At 35.8% G+C, this 23,361-nt stretch overlaps 4 protein-coding genes across 4 annotated transcripts; all 4 read left to right on the top strand.

Moving 5' to 3' along the window:
- The first annotated feature begins 1,562 nt into the window (after positions 1-1,562).
- Positions 1,563-4,634, top strand: LOC120306984 (olfactory receptor 1020-like). Its single transcript, XM_039341103.1, has 2 exons — positions 1,563-1,623; positions 2,817-4,634. Exon 2 carries the CDS (start codon positions 2,830-2,832, stop codon positions 3,763-3,765), a length of 936 nt encoding a protein of 311 aa, XP_039197037.1. The 5' UTR covers positions 1,563-1,623; positions 2,817-2,829; the 3' UTR covers positions 3,766-4,634.
- Positions 4,635-8,458: 3,824 nt separating this feature from the next.
- On the top strand, positions 8,459-11,889 carry LOC120306983 (olfactory receptor 1020-like). The gene has a single exon (XM_039341101.1). It carries the CDS (start codon positions 8,459-8,461, stop codon positions 9,392-9,394), a length of 936 nt encoding a protein of 311 aa, XP_039197035.1. The 3' UTR covers positions 9,395-11,889.
- LOC120307090 (olfactory receptor 1009-like) lies at positions 10,135-17,070 on the top strand. The gene is made up of 2 exons (XM_039341376.1): positions 10,135-10,332; positions 16,126-17,070. The coding sequence occupies exons 1-2, from the start codon at positions 10,135-10,137 to the stop codon at positions 17,068-17,070; spliced, it is 1,143 nt and encodes a 380-aa protein (XP_039197310.1).
- Positions 17,071-18,700: 1,630 nt separating this feature from the next.
- LOC120306982 (olfactory receptor 1020-like) lies at positions 18,701-22,019 on the top strand. The gene is made up of 2 exons (XM_039341100.1): positions 18,701-18,720; positions 19,497-22,019. The coding sequence occupies exon 2, from the start codon at positions 19,564-19,566 to the stop codon at positions 20,524-20,526; it is 963 nt and encodes a 320-aa protein (XP_039197034.1). The 5' UTR covers positions 18,701-18,720; positions 19,497-19,563; the 3' UTR covers positions 20,527-22,019.
- The last annotated feature ends 1,342 nt before the right edge of the window (positions 22,020-23,361 follow it).

Raw genomic sequence — 23,361 nt, 5'->3', positions numbered from 1 at the left:
AGTTAAAGCCAGAACTTTTTCTGCTGGGTATTACTAAGGATAAATACAATAAAGGATCCCTATACCTATTACTACACATGCTAACAGCAGCAAGATTAATCTTTGCACAGAGATAGAAAGATAATGAGACATCCTCAGAAGAAGAGGTAATAAATAAGATTTTATCCTGTGCTGAAATGGATAGGTTGACGTTAGAACTCAAGGTTAAGAGTGAAACAGATTATTATGAAATCTGGAACAAATTATATAATTGATTGGGGAAAAATAGATGGAAAAACTCTCGGATTCAGCAAAACATACTGATCAAGAAAGATACTGATCAAAGGAAAAATGTTAAAACATTAAAGTGAAAATTAAGAATATAGAGTTGAAAAATTAAGAGGGTTCAGCAAAACTGTGATGGAGTGATTTATCTGATTGACCAATGGTTGACATCATCAAAAGAAGCTGGAAAACATTAAAATTTATCTGATTGTTCTTCCTTCCCTTTTCTGAATACTGCTGGACCATTGCAAACTGATCAGCCACTTGGCTCAACTGTATATTTTCTTTTACCCACCACCACGGTGATTCAATGAATGTATTGAAGGATATTACTTTAAAAGTAGAAAGCTAATGGGAAAGTATGCAGAGACTATGGATGTCAGAATTATTTTAAGGATTTATTTCACAACCTCCCAAAAGAGTGAGGAGCCACTCATCATAAGCAAATAAAGGACCAGAAAACTACACACAGAGAGATCTCTCCTGTATTTAGAAGATTCTCTAATAATAATGCAAATCAGATGAAAGATGGGAAAAGACATATACAGACAGGGAATACCTAGTCCTCAGGATTTCACAGCAATTCAGTAGCTTATTGACAAGTACTAGTCAAACTTTCTATACACATGTCTAATGCTGTTGAGTTGTCTTGATAGATCCTGTAATGCTTATAGTCTGGAAATGAACATTAATCCAGGAAAAGGTTTCAAAAAAGGGAAGGACATGGACTCCAAAGACCCCAGCACTGACCCTTCTGCCCAACTAATACAACAGTGTTCATTCACAACCATCAATCCATAGTTGTTGTAGTGGGGCCAGGACAATAAAGATGGAAGCCAAAGGAGATATGTCCAGATAGAAAAATAATGATTAGGAACATTTGGAAGGAAGACAAACTCCCAAGTTGCCAGTGCAAGTTTGGATAGATGATGTCTAACATGCGAAGTTGGATTGTCAATTCTTCATGATTTACAAACAGGTATCATCATTACTTTGCCATTGGTTTTGCTTCATTATCTGTTCTTCATAGTATGATTGTGTCCTTTAATCTTTATATCCCTCAATCTGCAAGTTAATGCTTCAAATAAAAGTGATCAAACTCCATAATGAGGTTTCTTTGTGATTTGCAATGTGAATTAATTATGCATAGCAACTGTACAGTGGAAATATGAATTCCCATAGGTCTTCACCTTTAAGTTTCCAAGAACTGTATTAAACATTTTAATAATATGTTAATTACTTCAACTTAGAGTTTCATGGACTTGGTTTTTAATTAATCATAAACAAAATATAAAATGAGCAGTTCTATCCCAATGTTTCATCTTGCATCTTTGGAAATGGAATCTTGATTCTGATCTGGTAAGTTCTTCAATTAAGCAATTAACCAAATGCTTAAATTTTCCTCCTCCTCATCACCATCATATTTTTACAGACAAATATGAATACTCAAATATTATGGTGTTAAAATAATTGGCGTTTTTCTTAGAATTGTCTTGTTACCCACACTCCAAAAGCTTCTTCATGATGCTTTCTGAAAATTAAATCTATTGTGATACATGACATGCAGAAATGCAGAATGAAGTTCATGTGTCAAGAGTTTTTCCTTCTTTTTTCCAGCTTATTAGTAGAAACTATAGTGAAACATTGTAATATTTGTACCTTGAGCCAAATAATTACTTACAGTATCTTCTCAGTCAATTTATATTATTTATGATATAGCAAAGATGTGAATGTTCAAATGGACAACATACAAACACATGTACTCAAACAAAGTGACTGCAACTTCACATATGAATACGAAAATATCTTGTAGCCAGTGGTAATATATTGCAGGAGTAATATACTGCAGAGTATCTTGCCAGTTTTAAAATCCAGTTAATCTGAACTGCAAATTTAGATATAGCATTCCACTCAAGAGTATTTCTACTTGGAAAAAGAAATACTAGATGGATCTCTGCTCCAGGACAGGTCTGTAGCGTGTGGTAATAATTTTGAAATGCTCTAAAAACTAATTGTAAATGTAAAGATTATGGATCATAAACTGGAATCTATTTCAGATGCAAATTCAATAAATATTGATGCATAGTAGCCAACAGACACCAGTGATTATTCCCCAGAACACTTCCTGCCAAGGTGGATTACATTTCTGGCTGAGGACTGTGGATGAGAATTATACATCCATATAGTTCAACTGATTGATCACTCTGAGCTTCTTTGGAGAATACAAGATTGTAAAAGAAAATACATTTTAGCAGGAACTCTACATTTTTTTGCAAAGAAAAATGCTCCCTGAAATATGCCAGGAGATCATGTTATGTGTGGATCCATTCTTTGCTAATTCAGTCCCATGTAATGTTGTGCACAGTCTCCAATACAACACTGTATTTTGAAAAGAGCATATTTATCAAAAGCCCATAATAGAATAGTGAGCACTCCTGCTTCCCAAGCAAACTCTTCCTGTATAATTTTGGGTTTTCTCTCCCTTGAGCATTCTCAAACAATCCAACAGTTACATTGCTATAAGGTTTTCCCTCTCTTTTTTATTCTATTAGAGGGAGATAAACAATGCAAACAAATCAAACCACTGTGACTGAGTTCATCCTTGTTGGATTCATGGACCATCCAGAGCTTCAAATCCCCCTCTTCATCATCTTTCTGCTCATCTATCTCATCACACTGGTGGGAAACATTGGGATAATCATTTTAACAAAAATTGATGCTAGGCTTCACACTCCCATGTACTTTTTTCTTAGAAATCTATCTATTATAGATCTTGGTCTTTCTACCACCATTGCCCCTAAATTGTTGACAACATTTATGATAGAACATTCAACAATTTCCTTCACAGGATGCACCACACAATTCTTCTTTTTTGTCGTCTTTGTGACCACTGAAGGTTGCCTTCTGGCTGTGATGGCGTATGATCGCTTCACAGCAATCTGCAATCCATTGCTGTATTTTCTTATCATGTCAAAGAAGCTTTGCATCCTCTTAGTCATAGCTGCCTTTGCTTGTGGCTTTGCAAGTTCAACAGTACACACTATAGTTATTTTTAACTTGAATTTCTGCAGCTCAAATACAATTAATCATTTCTTCTGCGATGTTCCTCCAATGCTTCAATTGTCCTGTTCAGATATCCACATTGTTCACTTTGTGCATTTTGTTATATCCACTGCAATTGCACTGACAACTTTTCTGACTGTTTTGATTTCCTACATTGCCATTGTTATTGCCATCCTGAAGATCAGCTCTGCCCAGGGAAGATACAAAGCCTTCTCCACCTGTGCCTCCCATCTCACCACTGTGATCATTTTCTTTGGAACCATCATCTTCATGTACATACGACCTGGCTCCAATTTCTCATTGGATAAAGACAAAATCATATCCGTCTTTTACACTCTTGTCATCTCCTCAGTTAATCCACTTATCTACAGTCTGCGGAACAGGGAGGTAAAGGATGCTCTTAGCAAAATGCTAAACAAAATAATATTCCTCAAGTAAAAAATGGTATAAATGTGATTTCCTTCATGTCATACCCCCCTACTTTCTATGAGAAAAATACTATTGTTTACTTGATAATATTTTGAGCAGTTGAGGAAAGACTTGAAATTTCATATAGGTTATCCAAATGTTAAATAAATGTAAGGGAAAAATGAAAGAACAGTGCATTTTTAAATTGACCTTTAAGAAGAAGAATTGTTTTTATTAATAAAAGCAAATAATATTATGTTTGAATGTTTCTTCCTCTGTAAATAGATGTACATTATAGACAGAAACAGTAAACTACAGAAGAGTGAGTCAAAGTTGACTATTGATTATAAAAGAAAGTTTAGATGGAATCTGCAGTTCCATGTAATTCAGATGTAAAATTTGTTATTATTTTATTGGCATTGAAGTGGATGTAACTGATAGAATGTCTATGTCAAATAATTGGTAAAATGCAACATGTATGTTCAGTTTTGCTTAATCACCCTTCAGTCAATTTTAACAACATTCCTTCAAAGGACCTTATAACGAAAATGGGAAATGGTCACAAAGTAACAATATCAAGGCAGAATGCTATTTTTAAGGGTCTTTGAATTAAAAATTTGATGGGGAAAGCAAAACTCTTGCCAATTACAAACACAATAGATTGCCACTAGCAATATGTATTAATCTTAAAAAGTTGACTTGAAAGCTTTTTTCAAACTAAAGCCCTCCTAAAGGTAAGCAGAAAGAGAATGCCTTTTTCTCTCTGTTCTCCATCCTTGCCCCATTTTCTTCACCTCAAAATTATCTTTCTGAAACTACTTTTTATCTCCAAAAAGGAGAGATGTGGGCTACAAGGAGAGATAATAGAGGTGGAAAGAATCAGTATAAATAGGTTTCATAGTTTTTCCATGTGTTTCTTTGATTCCAAGAATATATTTAATAAAATGCAATTATCAACCAAAGATAGAGGAGTCAGTCTTCCAAATCTGGAGCTATATTATCATGCTTACCTATGGGTAGTCCTCTACTTTTATTTACTTACTTATTTAAATCTATATGCTGCATATTGCACCTATGATTCTAAGTAGCTTACAATCATAAAAACAAGGTAAACACTAAAACAATAAAAATTGACCAGATGGGAAAAGGAAACAAGATGCACATGAGGAGGAGGAAGTGGGAACTTATCTTAGTCCATTAAGCACCTCCAGAATAACACACCCCCTTTTGAGCCCTAGGCCAGTTGGCAGAGCTGCTCCCATTGCGTAAGACAGTTAACCTGGACTAAGCCATGAATTGGATCCAGATCTAACCTAAGCAACTTGACAGTTAACCTGGACCTAAGCAACTTGAATTGGACCTGGATCTAACCAGGCCACAATGCAGCTCATGGACCAGCAATATAACATGGGCCACTCTAGGGGCTCCAAGAACTGTCCACAGGGCTACTTCTGCATTAGCTGTAGCTTCCATATTCTCTTCAAGGGTAGCCCCAATAATCCAAGCATAAGATGATCAGGCCTTGAATGACTGAGAATAGGGACTCCCAATATGGGAAAGTACCTCCTGCTCTTCAAGCGGTAATTGAGAACTCCCAAGTTGCACATTGGATTTCTCTGAGGCAATGCAACCCCATCCTGAACTAAAGACATTGAAGTCCCAGATCCTGAAGCTTCTTACACCCAAAGCGATTCGGTCTTACCAGGCTTCAGCTGAAGTTTTCTATCCCCCTTCAAACCTTCACAGTCTCTGGGCACTGCAAGAAGGCAGCAAAATAATAACCAAAGATGGAGATATAAAGTTGAGTATTATCAGCATACTGATGGTATCTCACCCATAGTGGTGGATAGTCTCACCCAGTGGCTACATATAGATGCTAAAAAAAGAGGGTAGAGAGTATCTGCCCATTTGGCACACCACAGATGAGCAACTGTGGACTAGACTTCTCACTCACTAACTGGGATCATTCTTGGAAAAACAGCCAAACCAGCACATGTCTGTGCCACCCAGCCTCAAACACTTCAGTTAGCCCCAAAGGATACCATGGTCAATTTTATCAAAGGCAACTGAGAGTCAAGAAGAACAAGGATGGATACATTGCCATGATAGTTACATAAATGTAATATATATATATATATATATATATATATATATATATATATATATATATGTGTGTGTGTGTGTGTGTGTGTGTGTGTGTGTGTGTGTGTGTGTGTGTGTGTACTTGAATAATAATTGCATATTATGTATATTATGCTTTTTAAGTTTTCCTTTCCTATATTTTTTCCACTTCCTTTTTTAATTTTCTTTTAAATATGTACCTATATGTACTTTCTATATGTATTTTTATTTTTCTTTCCTAATTATTTTAAAAGCAATAATAGAAAAAACAAAAGAGAAACCTGTTGTGGCCTGGGATCCCTCTTTAGTTTTTTGTAGTCTACATCAAAAAGTATATACTATCAGAGCAACACTTGCAATATTAACAGGGTTCTGCAAAACTCTGATGGAGTCATTTAATACAAAGATGAAGTTATTTATTTTAACTGATTGAATGACCAAATTATCATCATCGAACCCCAACCTGAAAAAGGTTGAAATACATCTTATGCGTCTTCCTCTCCTTTTCCTCATGCTGCTGGGCCATAAAAAATCTGGTGACCTGCTTGGCTCTACAGATGATGCTGAATGTTCTCATTTATTCCCTACCACTATGATTCAGTGAATATATTGAAGGACATCACTTTAAAAATAGAAAGTCTATATGAAAGCATGCATAGACTGTAGATGTTTAAGGCTTCACTTCACAACCTCCCAAAAGAGTGAGGAGCTACTCATCATAAGCAGATGAAGAACAAGAAGCCTACAGACAAAGGGAATCTGGTGTTTATTTAGCAGTTTCTCCAATAAAAATGCAAATTGGATCAAGAATTGGAAAAAGCAAATATAGTTGGGAAATATCTAGGCCACAGGATTTCACAGCAATTCAATATCTTATTGACTAGTACCTGTCAAAATATTATATACACATCTCTAATGTTGATGAATTGTCCTGCTAGTTGCTGCCATGCTTATAGTCTGAAAATGAACATTAATCCAAGAATAAGGTTTAAAAAGGGGGGAAGGCTGTAGACCCCCAAAGGCTCCAACACTGACCCTTCTGCTCAACTAATACAACAGTGTTCATTCACAACCATCATTCCATAGCTGTTGCTAGTAGGGCCAAGACGGAAACCAAAGGAGATATGCCCAGATAGAAAAATAGTTAGTAGGAATATTTGGAAGGAAGATAAAAAATAGTTGCCAGTTCGTGTTCGGATAGGCCATGAATAAAATAATATGTGGAACTTTCAGTTCTGCATGATTTTAAAACAGGTATCTTCACAACTTTGTATTGTTGATTAGGCCCATGCTTTGAGTATGATTAAGGTTCTTTTATCTATACATTCCTCTTTGGCAAGTTAATATTTCACATAAAATTGATCAAACTACATAATGATGTTTCTTGGTGAGCTGCAATAGAAGTAATTATGTACAGCAACTATACAACAGATATATGAATTCCCAGGAGGACCTTAGGTATATTTTGCCAAAAATTGTACTGAGCATTTTAATGATATGTTAATTACTTCAACAGAGAGTTTCATGGGCTTGGTTTTCAAAAATTGGTAAACAAAGTATAAAATGAGCAATTCTATCCAAATGTTTGATCTTTCATCTTTGGAAATGAATCTTGACTTCTAATCTGGTAAGTTCTTTAATTAACATTTTTAATCACCCAACTATATTGTTAAAAGCTCATGTCCTCTTCTTCCTCCTCCTCCTACATCTTCTTCTCCTCCTCATCAGCATTATTATATTTTTGCAAAACAGATGTAGGAATACTCAAAAGTTCTGATGTGAAAATATTGGTCTGTGTTTTAGTTAGAATTTTCTTTTACCCAAACTCCAAAAGCTTCTTCATGATACTTTGTGAAAATTAAACTTCTTATAATACATGAGATGCAGAAATGCAGAATGGAGTTCATGAGTCAACGATGCCTTCTTTCTTCCAGATTATTAGCAGAGACTAAAGTGGGACATCTCATTATTTGTGCATTGACAGAAAGGGTTGTTCTCCTCAGTCAAGTTATATTACTTATGATATAGCAAATATATTTATTTTCAGAAGGACCACAAATACACACTCTTGGTCAATTCCAATCAACACAACCTCACATATGAATATTCTTGCCAGTGGAATGTTATATCACATGAGCTAGTCAATGTCTTGAAGCTTTCAAATCCAGTTCATCTAAATGAAGATTTTGATATAAGTCTGGCATTCCAGTTAAAGAGTATTTGTACTTGGAAAAAGTACAAATGATCAGCCACTTTGAAATGCTTAAAAAGAGTTGTAAATATAATTATTATAGTTCATAAATTAGAATTAATCTCAGATGCATGTTCAATATATATTGATGCATGGTAGCCAATATGCAAGGAGATGATGGTAGGTATGAATACATTCTTTGCTAATTGTCACTGCAGTGCTAAGTAATACTGTGCACAGTCTCCAATACAACACCGTATTTTGAAAAGAGCATATTTATCAAGCAAACTATTCCTTTTTAGTTTGGGATTTTTTTAGTCTCTTCCCTTGGGCATTCTCAAACAACCTAACAGTAAATATACAGCTATATGGTTTTCCCTCTTTTTTTATTCTATTAGAGGGAAATAAACAATGCAGACAAATCAAACCACTGTGACTGAGTTCATCCTTGTTGGATTCATGGACCACCCAGAGCTTCAGATCCCCCTCTTCATCATCTTTCTGCTCATCTATCTCATCACACTGGTGGGAAACATTGGGATAACCATTCTAACAAAAATTTATGCTAGGTTTCACACCCCAATGTATTTTTTTCTTAGAAATCTCTCCATTATAGATATTAGTCTTTCTACTACTATTGCCCCTAAATTGTTGACAACATTTGTAAAAGAACATTCAACAATTTCCTTCACAGGATGCACCACACAATTCTTCTTTTTTGCCATCTTTGTGACCACTGAAGGTTGCCTTCTGGCTGTGATGGCATATGATCGCTTCACAGCAATCTGCAACCCATTGCTATATTTTGTTATTATGTCAAAGAAGCTTTGCATCCTCTTAATCATAGCTGCCTATGCTTGTGGCTTTGCAAGTTCAGTAGTCCAGACCATATTTATTTTCACTTTGAATTTCTGCAGCTCCAATACAATTAATCATTTTTTCTGTGATGTTCCTTCAATGCTTCAATTGTCCTGTTCAGATACCCACATTGCTCACTTTGTGCATTTTGTTATATCCACTGCAATTGCACTGACAACCTTTCTGACTGTTTTGATTTCCTACATTGCCATTGTTATTGCCATCCTGAAGATCAGCTCTGCCCAGGGAAGATACAAAGCCTTCTCCACCTGTGCCTCCCATCTCACCACTGTAACCATTTTCTTTGGAACCATCATCTTCATGTACATACGACCTGGCTCCAATTTCTCATTGGATAAAGACAAAATCATATCCGTCTTTTATACTGTTGTCATCTCCTCACTTAATCCACTCATCTACAGTCTGCGGAACAGAGAGGTGAAGGATGCCGTTAGCAGAATGCTAAACAAGATAATATTCCTCAAATAAAAATGGTATAATTGTTACTTCCTTCATTTTAAAAAAGAAGGCCATACTTTCATTTATCTGTGAAAAATTATTTTAAATGTTTGTTACTATTTTGAGCAGTTGAGAAAAGAGCTGGAATTTTATATAAGTTATCCAAAGCCTAAGGGGGGAAAAAATGAAAAATGAAAGCACAATGCATTTTTAAATTGAGAACAATGCATTTTTAAATTGATCTAACAGAATGTTATTTGTTTTTCATTAAATCAAAACAAAGAAAATTATATCTGAATGTTTTTTCCTGCGTAAATGGTGCATGGATCTTCAAGATCTGGGACTTTAACATCTTTAGTTCTGGATGGGGGGATGCTATCCAAGAAAGACTGAATCTGCAACTTGAGGTTTCTTCTGGATTTGCAATTCCTGTTCAAAGAACAGGTGGAAGTCACAGCTAGGAGAACCTTTGCACAATTTTCTCTTGTGCACCAGTTGCAGCCTTTCCTGGATCAGGAGTCCCTACACTCAGTCACGCAAGCCCTAGTCATCTCAGGTTTGGACCACTGCAATAGGGCTACCTTGAAGAGTATTCAGAAGCTATAGCTGGAGCAAAGTCAGTTGTGGGATTCAGCCGGTTCACACCACTTTGGCAGAACCGGTAGCTAATTTTTTGTTGCCCAGGCCCAGAACAGACTTCCAGAAGTGGCATCCACACAGAGAACCGGTTGTTCACATATTTGAATCCCACCACTGAGCAAAGTGCAGCAATGCAGGCAGTTCTTAAGGACCCTAAAGTGGCCCCATGTTATACCATTGCTCCACAAGTTGTACTGGTTGCTGGTTTGCTCCTGGGTGCAATTCAGTGTGTTACTTATTACCTTTACCTGCATGGGTCCAGGTTACTTGAGGAACTGTCTCATCCTGATGGGACTGGCCTGCCCTACTCACCTCAGAGGCATATTATGGTAGACGGGGGCATACTGTGGATCCTGTCAGTCAAGGAATTTCAGCTGGCAGGGTTTAGGAGAAGAGTCTTCTCTGTCGTGGTTCCTATCCTTTGGAATATCCTGAGGAGAGATTGGATCCTACCCTACTGATTTTCTGTAAGAGCCTTAAGATTAAGGTTCTGCCAGATGGCTTAAGGCCCCAATGGGGGAGCTTCAAACTGGAGCTGGTGGATTAAGTAAGAGATAATCCCAGCCCCCACCCATGCATTCAACTGCCTCTTTCTCCATCTTGTGTGTCAATGATTTTCTTCTTTTTGTATTGTGATTTTATTGGGTATATATATATATATATATATATATGTGTGATGATTTTACGCAGTAAGTCACCCAGAGTCACTTAGAAATGAGATGGGTGGCAAACAAGTTTAATAAATAAATAAAATAATGTTCTTAAAGCAAGCACACCTTGCTTTAAGAGAGTTTGGCTTTTACCATGTGACGTTCAGCAGTGATTTTATTGATTGATTAGTTGATTTGATATGATTTGATTTCTATATTCACCCATCTCAACAAGTCACTCTGGGCAGCATACATCATAAAATATAGTTTTATACAACTTTGATATAAATATTTGGACTAGAGTGTGAAAGGGATGATTGATATCAGCAGGACTGTGGACAATGTCACAATCAAGCCTCACTGCTTTCGTACTTGCCCAGCATGTACACAACAAGCAGGGCTCGGATCACTATATCACATCTGCTTTTTTCCAGATTTTGACCCACAACTCCAGAATCACAGGTTAACATTTTCAGATTCTATCATAGCTAGGTTCATTCTAAATGGACCAATATTTTAAACTAGTAAATTATAGTTACCAATAGAACATGTAAGCTTTTGACATCTCCAGAACTCTTTATCAAAATGTATGCTACTAAAACTAGGACAACTAAGAAACCCAGAATTTCAAAAACTAGGTCAAGGTTGTGGTAATGAGGGCTACAGCTTAAATCAGAATGAAAATGTGAAATTGCAGACAAAATGCATTAATGACTAATATTAGCAAAATCTAAACACAATAGAAAAGAATACATGTACCTCAGAGTTGAACTGTAGAATTCTCGGTGCTCTCTGAGTTTAGTTGTTTGCTTGCAGACATTTCATTACCCGACAAAGTAACATAATCAGTGCTAGGATAGCACTGATGAAGTTATTTAGCTGGATAACAAAACATCAGCAAGCAAACAACACTCAGTGAGCATCAAGGAACAACATAATTCTGAATACCTAACATTCTGGAACACTGAAACAACTAGCATAAGGAAATGTTAGTTAACTTGACATGTTCTGATATAGTTAAAAAGGTTAAATATTTGGGAGTGTATATAACAGCTTCCAATGTAAAATTGTATAAAAATAATTATGAAACATTATGGACTAAAGTGCAGAAGGATCTGAATGATTGGAAAAAATTACAATTATCTTTGTTTGGGAGAATTTCTGCTGTTAAGATGAATGTTCTACCAAAATTTCTTTTTCTGTTTCAGATGATACCTATTTTGAAGAAAAATGTCAATTTAGATGAATGGCAGAAGGGTATTAATAAATTTATTTGGGCAAGGAAAAAACCAAGAGTTAAGCATAAGATTATACAAGATGTACAGGAAAGAGGAGGACTTAAGATGCCTAATTTGAAACTGTATTATGATGCTGCGGCCTTAACATTAATTAGCAATTGGATTAACTTAACAAATCAAAATATACTTTCTTTGGAGGGATGGGATTTATTATATGGATGGCATGCATATTTAATTTATAATAAGAAACTAGATAGGGCTTTTAAATCGCGTATTTTGAGAATTGCTTTATTGCGTGTCTGGAAGAAATATTATTATAGATTAAATTATAAAACGCCAATTTGGGGGATTCCCAGACATGCAGTAGAGGGGATATCAAGAGATGTGAAGTGGGATAGGATTTCTTATAACCAATTGCTTAAATTGGAAGGGAAGGATTGGCAGTTAAGATCGTTAGATGAATTAAGGCAAGATAATATTGTTTATTCTTGGTTTCAGTATAGACAATTGTTAGATAGATGGAGTTTAGACCAAAAAGTTGGTATTACTTTAGAAGATAAGAATTTGATAAAACAAATTAGAGATCAAAGTCGAGCTCATATAAATAGAGTTTATAATGTATTAGTGGAATTGGATTCAGAGACGGAATTAGTCAAAGATTGTATGATAAAATGGGTCCAAAATTTTCAAGAGCTGATTTTACTAGATACATGGGAAGCAATTTGGGTTGGGAATGTGAAGTTTACTCAGGCTCAAAATTTACGAGAAAATTTTTATAAAATGTTTTATAGATGGCATTTGAATCCACAAAAATTGTCTCGCATGTGTCCTAATTTACAGCCTAAGTGTTGGAGATGTGGTTGCTTAGATGCAACCTATTATTATGTTTGGTGGACGTGTAGAAATATAAAAGCTTTTTGGATTAAGATTTGGTGGAACATTCAGAAGATTTTTAATAGAAAGATAAAGTTTACACCACAATTATTTTTGTTAGGTATTATTAAAAATTGTGATGTTAAAAAAACTATTTTAATGTTGAATCTTATTACAGCGGCAAGGTTATTGGTTGGGCAATATTGGAGGAAAGATTCTTTGCCTACCATAGAAGAATGGTCGTTTAAAGTTTCTAATTTAGCAGAAATGGCCAAAATTTCTGCTTATTTGAAGGATCATTCACAAGAAAGATACATCTCAGTGTGGAGAAGATGGATAAATTTTGTACAGAATAAATATGGGATTAGAAAGTATCATTTAGTTTTTGATTAACTTATAGTTTAAATTGGGAGTTGCTTGTATTTGAGTTAAAGTATTTTAGGGATTTGGTTATTGGTATAGTTTGATAAGCTTAGTTAGAATTTGTTTGCTTATTTTTAACCCTGTAATCAGCTCTGGGAAGTGAGGGGGGAGGGTTGGGGTGGGGGGAGGGAGGGTTATTGTATTGTAATAATAAATTTGTATAAAACTTTTCAATAAAAAAACATCAGCAAGCAAACAACACTCAGTGAGCATCAAGGAACAGTATAATTCTGAATACCTAACATTCTGGAACACTGAAACAATAGCATATCCCTTCTAAGGTACAAAGAGTGGCTAAATCTCTGGCATAACTTGCTATAACCTGATATAAACCTGACTTAACTCTGATATATCCCTGATGGAGATGGAGAAAATTATCCAAGACTTGAACAAGGAAAATCCAGCACACCAGGCTTCTGTATACAGTTAAACCATGAGACAATGTGTGTGTCCATTTATTTTGGAGATACTCAATGTCTTGGCCAACATCTTCCACAGCTATTTACTATGAAGCTCAATCTCAATTTTGGCTGTGCCTCCTCATCTCTCCCTCTCTTTACATTGATTCTTTAGTGCCAAACTCAATCCAACAATCAATCCATATTCCTTTCTGATTTTTCTAATAATACATTTTCTTATTTAACACCCCTTTTTGGACCCAGTTTATATCTTGAAGGCTGCAATCTACTGATATATTTTCAAAAGCTTGGGCTACTGCAGAAGATTTATGCCCTTGTGCTTCTCTCAATTAAAATACAATGCCATTTTTCTCCTTTTCTTCCTTGTTGAAATAAAAATCATCAGGTCTAATGCAAGCCAGGTATAAACAAAATGGAGACTGCTTAGGAAAGAAGGTTCTGTTTATTGTAGAAAAGAACCAACAGCATGTGGTTCTGGGAAAGCTGACAAAATGAAGTGGGAATAGATGGGCTTTTATACCTTCTTTGGGCTTTGTATTTGAATTTTGACCTGAGCTTGAGTGTGCCCTTTTGGTATTCTAATGGTAGTGGGTTAATCCTCCTAAAGTCATGTTTTTTGGAGTCTTTGTTTTTCTAATCCCATCAACTCAAATCTTCTCTGGACCTGTGGCTGAAGGAATTTTGTTTATGAATAGGTGGCCTCAAATCTGCATTTCTAAAAGCTGGCCTCTGCATGGGGGCATGGCTGGGATTTGGCTTCTGCCTAAGATTTTTCTATTATTCCTTTGGGGAAATGTAATATTCTGTCTTTTTGATATTCCCAAAAATATTTCCTTCTCTGGGGTGGTGCTGACTTCTTACACCTTGTTTCTCAATCCTAGTTTATGAAAGGAAAAGAATATGATAGAATACCAGGAGAACAGTAATTATTATATCGCCTCGGGCTAACCTTGTTAGGCAAGGCAGGTCTGTTGTATAAGTGAGACCTTTACTTTGTATACATGTCTACTCAGAAAAAATCCAGTAGAGATTACTCCTAGTAAAACAGGATTGCAGATTTACTAATCATTCTCTGCAGACCAGACATTTTATGATTGCTGATATCATGCACCATAATATACACATTACACATATAATGTGTATTTTTGTTTTGTTTTTGCTTTGTTTAGTTATTAATCAATTTTAATAGCTTTAGTTATTTAATCAATTTAAATAGCTGCTCAGTTCATAGTTCTGACCTTGAGAGACATACATTGAATTAAAAATGGAAAACAGATAATAACCAACTAAATAAAACAAAAGAAAAATGCCATGAAAACAAGGCCATACCACAAACATAATCTCAACCATTACAGTACTCATAGGTTCATTCCACATTCTGCCTGGTCCCAAGAAAAGAGCTGTTTCAAGGCTTTTCCAAAGGCTAACAGGGTCTATCCAAATCCTGAGAGATGAGTGAAGAGGGCTGTTCGTGTGACTAAAAAGGCATGAATCCGAGTCAGGGATGGAAGGAATCATACCTGCCTTGCAAGCTTTTGTGGGACAGGCAGAAATTATTAGAGATGTTGTCCTGCAAATAACCCAGATAACATGGCTTAGAAATCATAGCTAGTGTCATGACATGACATGTGAACCACTCACTATTGCTTGATCAGGAACCCATGGTTAAAACAAATCATATTTTAATGGGATATATGAAACACCTCCCATTTGCTGAGTCAAAAAGTAATATCTTTATCCATCTGGATCTCATATGTAAACTATGTCTAGACAATTCACACTAACTTCTCAAGAGATACATAATTTTGTTGTCTAGTATGTGCATTGCCACTGGGTCTTATTATAATCCATGAAAGACTCTTCCTGTGCCCCCAGGGTATCTTAGATTTTCTACAAGCAAAATATACTAATTTTCTGAGAATAAAATATATGGATCCTACCCTTTTGAAATGTTGCATGCAATGAAGTTGTATCAATCTAATTGTTGGACATAGAGAACTGTAGAGAGGCGCCTTGTGTTTCCTGTGCCTATCATTTTTATACAATACTTTGGTAAGTTGAATACTATTTCTAACAAATAAACATTTCATGATAAAGTCCTGTAACATATAGCCAGCACAGAAGTTAGAGAAGCAAAGTATTTGTATCTAGCTGCCACGTCAAACAAAAGGTTCATATTACCTGTAACTTATAAAGGTTTTCTCCAGTATTTTCTCACTTTCTGGAAATAAGCTACCAGTCTTACTTTCTTTGCCCCTTTCCCCATGGGCTATGTATGATGCTGCTGGATGAAATACTACTCCTCTACAATACGGAATTTTTAGTATTAATGGGACAGATAAAGCGAAGGACCCTTAATGTGCAAAAACAGGCCAAGGGTTTCTTGGTCATATATTTTATTAAAGCACAACCCAAGTAGACCTAAGAATGCAAAAAAAAAAAAAATGTAACCATGATTACAACAAATATTTAATTATGTTTCTTTATTTGTTTGATTTGATTATTCATTTTCTCTCCAGAGACCTGATTTAATAAAGGTGGATCAGCAGAATAACTACACAATGGTAACAGCATTCATCCTACTAGGATTCACTGATGAACCCAACCTGCAAATGGTTCTCTTCTTTTTGTTTCTTGCCATGTATCTTTTCACTATGGCTGGAAGCCTTGGCCTAATTGTGCTGATCAGGATTGACTCCCACTTTCACACTCCCATGTACTTTTTCCTCCTCCATTTATCCTTCACAGACCTCTGCTACGTCTCAGTGATTGCCCCCAAGATGCTAGTGAACTTCTTGGCAGATCATAAAAGCATCTTTTACACAGACCGTGTTGTTCAGCTGTGCTTATTAACAGCCTTTGGGACTAATGAGTGCTTTATTTTGGCTGTAATGGCAATTGACCAATATATGGCGATTTGCTATCCTCTCTTATATTCTGTTTTTATGTCCCAAGAACTATGCAACTGTCTGATTGCAGGATCATATGCAGCTAGTGTTGTAAATGCAGTGCTACAGACCGTGTGTATATTCATATTATCCTACTGTAGATGTAACATCCTCAAACATTTCTTCTGTGACATCCCTAAACGTCTTCAGCTTTCCTACTCTGAATCTCACCTTGCAGAATCTCTGTCTGCCTTTGCATCGGGAATAGTTGCAGTGATCTCTATTTCAGCCATCATTATTTCATATCTCTACATTTTATCTGCCATCCTGAAGATCAACTCAATGGAGGGGAAACATAAAGCTTTCTCCACCTGTGCCTCTCACCTAACATCAGTGGCTTTATTTTATGGAACCGGGACCTTTACATATGTCCATCCCAACAATAAATCTGGACAGGATACTAATATGGTACTTTCCGTAATTTACACATTAATCATACCCATGTTGAATCCCCTAATCTATAGCTTGAGAAATACGGAGGTGAAAGAAGCCATTAGAAAAGTCACAACCAGCTAACTGATTTATCTTTCCACCAATGACTCATGTTAGCCTGAGATATACTGAACCAATTTTAACCACCTTCTACAAAAAGTTTCTTTTTCTTTCTTTTTTTAAACAGTAGTTACAAACCAGGAATATATTATGGAAACTTTTAAAAGAAAGAATTAACTGTAGAAAAAAATTACATATTTAAAAATTAAATGAAATTTTCTCTGTACTGAGAAGAAAGAGCCTTTCCTCTCCCCATGTTAACATACTATAGTTGATTGGTCTTCCCCAGTTTGTACCCTTGAGACAGATATGTTAACTGCGATAACACAATACCCGTTATCTCCAGCCGCTTCGCACTCTATCTCTTAGGACATGGCACAGGACAGAATTTCATGGATCTGGGAAAAACTGGTGCATAATAAATTCAGGTCTCACATAGATTAACTGAAGGTTAGTCCTCATGATCCAAAATAGCTTGGTCACCCATATCATTCACTTTAGAACTGGAAGAGACATACATCAGATATAATTATTTCTGAAAAAAAATCAGCTTTAGCGATCCATTTTGCTCTATTTCAGTTAAAAACTTATTCCTCTTTGGGGAAAACCTCTGAGCACTTCATTGTTGATGCTTTGATTTCTGAAAAGCAAAATGTTTTAATTGATGATGGGGGATTTTGCAGGGGCAGTGCCTGTGAGTCAATTTTGACTTCTGGCAACTACTTAGATAATCCATGCAGTTTTCTTGGCAAGGTTTTCCAGAAGTGGCTTGCCATGCTTTCTCCCTAGGGCTGAGAGAGAGGGGCTGGCCCACGGTCATTGAGCTGGCTTTGTGTCTGACATAGGATTAAAGCTCATGGTCTCCTAGTTTCTAGCCCGGTGATATAACCACTATGTCAAATTGACTCTTACTTGTTCTTTAAGATATATTTACGTGTTAATTCATTCATTTTTAATTGTTAAAGTCTGCAAAGCTTATGACTCCTAGGTTCTGGACATACTATGTCTTCTGAAAAGAGGATCAGGGTCAATTTCAAGATCAAACTAAGTATGCTGTCCCAGAGAGCGGGCACTGCAACAGAAAAGCCACACATTTGAGGACCTATAAAACATTATTTAATTGAAGGGAGCCAGAGGATGTTCCTCCTCTCTAGCTAGAAATCATACTTTCAACTTTTTAGAAGGACTGAAAATAGTACCATATGGAAATGCCCCTTGGCTTTATTGAAAAGATAGACATAAGGACTGTGTTTAAAGTCTCACACAGGGAAGCTGTAATAATTTAATTTCTGAATAAAAGGATGCTCAGTGTTTTCGGCATCCTAAAATTGGAGTGCTGATTTGGTGAGGGACTCCCAATGGAACAACAGAGAGCATGAAAAAGATTAAGTACACATAGTACCACTTACTTAAATTGTCACCTCCAATATTTATTTTTCCACCAAGGAAGCATCTATCAAGTTCTGGGATTCATCTAACAGCAACAAAGACAAATAGGAAATTCCAAGGGAGTAAAGAAAAATAACCTGATGTCCAGTGTAGTTTAATTGCTGTGTTTCATCAGTCTTGAGGATTCAAAAGATCACACCCATGAGATATAATTGCAGTATATTATTGTGCTGTGCCTTTATTCCACTATATTGTGTCATTTGGAGCTTACACTGCTTAAAAACAGTAAGTCTCGCTAAGATATTTGTATGAGCCAGTGATCAGTGGAAAATGAGATCATTATTATTCTAACTTGTACGAAGCAATACATTTGTACTATTTACTTTCTTCCTTTCCCAAATTAGGAATTTTATTTAACAGAATTATAGTAGTTGAAGACAGAACATCTGTTTGATGATCTTAGTATACAGCAAACTTTTGTAATTGAAAAGGGTAAAGCCTGGGTAATCTAACAGTAGTCATAATAGCCATAAAACTGATGTAATTTTACATTTACAAGCTCTGGAGCAAGGGGAGGATCAAGAAGATGGGTTTACCACATCAGCACTGTTCCTGATTCCTTTTCTGTCTAATTATTAAGAGGTTTTTTTTAAAAAAAAATACATGTTCTTTTGTAATGAACTTTGCTCAAGAGTACTGTATAAATTTTTGGTATAAATTTTTGACTGATCACTGATGACGATTAATAGATAGCATGCAATGTTGCTGTTTCACAATATTTCAATCTCAAAGAAATCAGTGGTACATTTCTTTCATGCACACCAACATGCATTCTAGTTCTAAAATTCTGGTAATCCTAGGATATACCATGGACAACAAAAATACTGGATTTTTTCAGAGTTACAGAACATGCACAATCCTGAACGTAAACTTAAATGTTTAAAAATATAAAGTAGAATTTGGAATTTGTTCTATTTCAATTTATTGCATTTATGATAATTTCTGTGAGTACTGTAATTTAATGAAAAAATAAATAACTATATTTTTTTTCTTTTTTCCAGTTTGTTTTGGATTGTTCTTTTTTCCTTCTTTCTCTGACAGGTTTTTTTAAATTAAAAAACACTATAAATGAATGCAAAAAATGAAACCCAAGTAACACAGTTCATCTTCTCAGGACTCACAGATTATCCACAATTGCAAGTAGTTCTGTTTGCCCTGTTCTTGATTATTTACATCATCACACTGAGTGCAAATATAGGGATGATCCTATTGATCAAAATTGATCCCCAGCTGAATACTCCAATGTACTTCTTTCTCAGCCATTTGTCTTTCCTGGATGCCGGCTATTCTTCCACTGTTACTCCTAAAGCAATGGCAGGCTTTTTTGCCAAAAAGAAAAGCATTTCCTTGATTGAGTGTGCTATTCAGTTTTACATGTTTGATGGTTTGGTGATGACTGAATTATTCTTATTGTCTGTCATGGCATATGACCGTTATGTAGCCATCTGCAACCCACTGCTTTATTCTGTTGTTATGTCAAAGAAGTTGTGCACCGTATTAGTGACCAGTGTGTATATCTATGGCTTTGTGAGCTCAGTGGTTCAAACAGCATTAACTTTTACACTCTCTTTCTGCTCATCAAACATGATTGATCATTTCTACTGCAATGACCCTCCACTGTTAGCCTTGTCCTGTTCTGACAAACGACCTAAAGAAATCCAGCTTTTAGTCTTGTCTGGTATCAATTTAAGTAGTTCTCTCTTTACAATCATTGTCTCTTATGTCTACATTCTGTGCACCATCTTTGGAAAACACTCTTCTGGGAGAAGGAACAGAGCTTTCTCCACCTGTGCCTCCCACCTGACTGCCGTCATCATATTCTATGGCACTCTCTTCTTCATGTACCTGAAGCCAAGCTCCACCCACTCCCTCAGTTATGACAAAGTGGTGTCAGTTTTTTATGCTGTTGTTATCCCCATGTTGAACCCCCTTATCTATAGCTTGAGAAACAAAGAAGTGAAGGAAGCCTTGAAAAAGGTGATGGGGAGGAAATGTTTTTTAACAGTGAGATGCCTTGCTAACAATGCTTGACCTTGACATATCCAATAATGGGCACATGGGCCAAATATTCAAGAGAAAAATAAGCCACAAGAAAACTGTACAATTTCGTAGTGTGAAAAACTGTCCATTTCAAATGCAATGTGCTCATTCTTCATAAGAAAGGCAATCTGGCCTCAATTGCTTCACTCTGTGGTTAGCTGTGAAAAATTTCTTTAACAGCCCATGTTCTGTGCATATTTGCCACAGCTCAGAAACCCTTTGCATCATAAAATAATAAGTCTAACATAAGAGGAAACCCTGAAGAGAAACTAACATCTCTAGTCCTTGTGAGATGAATGGGTAGGCCATTGACTTGCTACTGGTCTAAGAATCATGAAGTGCTGAAGTAGCCATAACTAAGAACCTGTGGTTGCTGCATCTGCTAAGCCACAATCAAGAAAGAAGTCCCTGTGATCTTCATTCAAATGTTTCGTGATAGAGCTGGAATGAAGCAAAGTTCATTCAGGTACTTGAATGCTGACAAGATGGAACAAGTGTTTGTAGCCATTAATTTCAGTGGCTTCTGCTTGATCACATAGCTACTTCTAGAATTAACAGCTTTGCATTTCAATAGCCCTATCAGATACTGCATGGAACCTCTCCCCTTCAGCCACTGTGATGTGGCACTAACCTTTTCTAACTGCTGCCTCTTCTTATCAACTATTAATATTCCAGTCTCTGAAATTAAGGGAAGGTAAACTGTAAAGCAGCTGAAATGGAATTGCAAGCTCACAATTAATTTGTACTATTGAAATGCAGAGACTCTGAAGAAAAATAAATTCAATTGTTTTATTTGCAATCAGGATGAAACTTCTTTAGATTAAGTTGACCCCTAACATGGTTCTTGGTATTTGCTAAATAGCTGGTTTTTCTAAATATTGTATAAGAATTCTGATTCAAGAATGATCAAACTCAGAAGAACAGGTCTTGACCCAAATCATCATTGGCATTATTGTATATAAAATAAAAAGAGCATTAATAATATACTGTATGCTTGGGGTTATAAGTAGATCTACATATTGTGAATAGTGACCTTTAAAATATGTAATTTTCAAATTTTAAAGAATATTTAAAACAGACAAGTTCTTAATGCAGATTGCAAACAAAAACATGTCAGAAGGTGCATGAAGAGAAAGATGAATTTAGTACAGTAGGGCACAGAAGCATTCTTTTTTTTTTTCAACAATCTTTTTTATTAATTTTTTTCCCCATCAACATATGTTAATTTTTCCAATCAAACAAGTTGTCTGGTGTTTGCTAAGCTAATACATGTTCACTTCCTAATCCTTCATTCTTTTCTCTAACCAAGAATAAAATAAATTCCAAATTTTATAATAGTCCGTATCTCACAGAAGCATTCTTGGGAGCGTTAAGATTGGCAAGAAGGTGGACGGAAGGTTTTATTCCCTTTTGATATTGTGTCACTGCTCACACAAACTCATGTTTTTCGAAGTATTTTAAGATTCTCAAAGGATATAGGTAGTCCTCGGCTGACAACAGTTCATTTAGTGACTGTTCAAAATTACAACAGCACTGGAAAAAAATGACATGATCATTTTTCACATTTATGAACTTTGCAGCATCCCCTGGCCATGTGATCAAAATCGGGATTCTTGGCAACTGGTTCATATTTATGACGCTTGCAGTGTCCCAGGATCATGTGATCAGCTTTTGCAATCCTTCAGACAAGCAAAGTCAATGGGGAAGCCTGATTCACTTAATAACCATGTTACTAACTTAGCAACTGCATTGATTCACTTAATAGCCGTGGCAAGAAATGTCGTAAAATGGGGCAAAACTTACTTAACAAATGTCTCACTTAGCAACATAAATTTTTGGCTCAATTGTGGTTGTAAATCGAGGACTACCTATAATTTATATTCCATAAACAAATTGTCATTCTTTCTGTTCAACAGAATTGTTTCTGCTATGTACACTTAGAATGTACTTTTTTAAACAAGTTATTTGAATCCTTTGCTATTTTTAATGAATTTATTCCTTATAGGATGATACACAGGAGGAATACATAATGTTATTGAGATTTATTGCTATCTTCCAGTTTCATCTCTTATTGTTTTTTCTCCAAAAACAGGAGGTGACCTTCTCTTATCTGCCATGGCTGTCATGTATGAATGCTTATTAGGAAAGCTTGCTTTGAATTGTGGAAGCTCTGTGATGCATTCCCATTCTGTAATCAGATATGCTGACTGCAGAAATTATTGCAACTCCCAGTCTTCTAACATGTCAGGATGGCAAAAGGCAAAAAGCAAGGAAAAATGGAGACACATAATAGATAAAACTATGTCCCAATCACATGGAATAGAGTAATTATGGGCTTGCAAGTCACAGTGCTTTGGAGCAGACCTTTGCTTACAGAAAAAGTCCTACATTAAATGAGATATTAACTAATTATTGCAATGCATAGATTCCTTCCAAATGAAGCACTGGGAAGTGTTAAAGCTTATCTCTAAATCAAAATATCTGTCATATTGGAATACTTGGCTATTCTGTATTTTTACAAGCACATGAAAAAATCTATTTAAATAGATTTTCCACAAATGTTACTCAATTCTTCATAAGAAAACACAAACATTCCGCTTATTTATCATAGTGGCATTTCAGAACAGACTACTCTTTCTATCCACCTCTCTAGTAATTCTCTTCACAGTGCACTGTTTGCAGTAATCTAGAAATTTTTAGCATGCATAATCAAGAATATCCAGGGCAACAGATAACAAAGCATCTTTTTTTTACTCATTTGTAAAGACCATCCTTCCACCAAACTGCCTCAACCCATATTTGCGTAGGCTGGGACAGAACAGTGGG

The sequence above is a fragment of the Crotalus tigris genome, unplaced genomic scaffold (assembly GCF_016545835.1).
Source record: "Crotalus tigris isolate CLP2741 ecotype Arizona unplaced genomic scaffold, ASM1654583v1 scf7180000017764.6130737, whole genome shotgun sequence".
In the NCBI taxonomy this organism is placed as follows: domain Eukaryota; kingdom Metazoa; phylum Chordata; class Lepidosauria; order Squamata; family Viperidae; genus Crotalus; species Crotalus tigris.
This window is presented reverse-complemented; position numbering and strand designations above follow the sequence as displayed.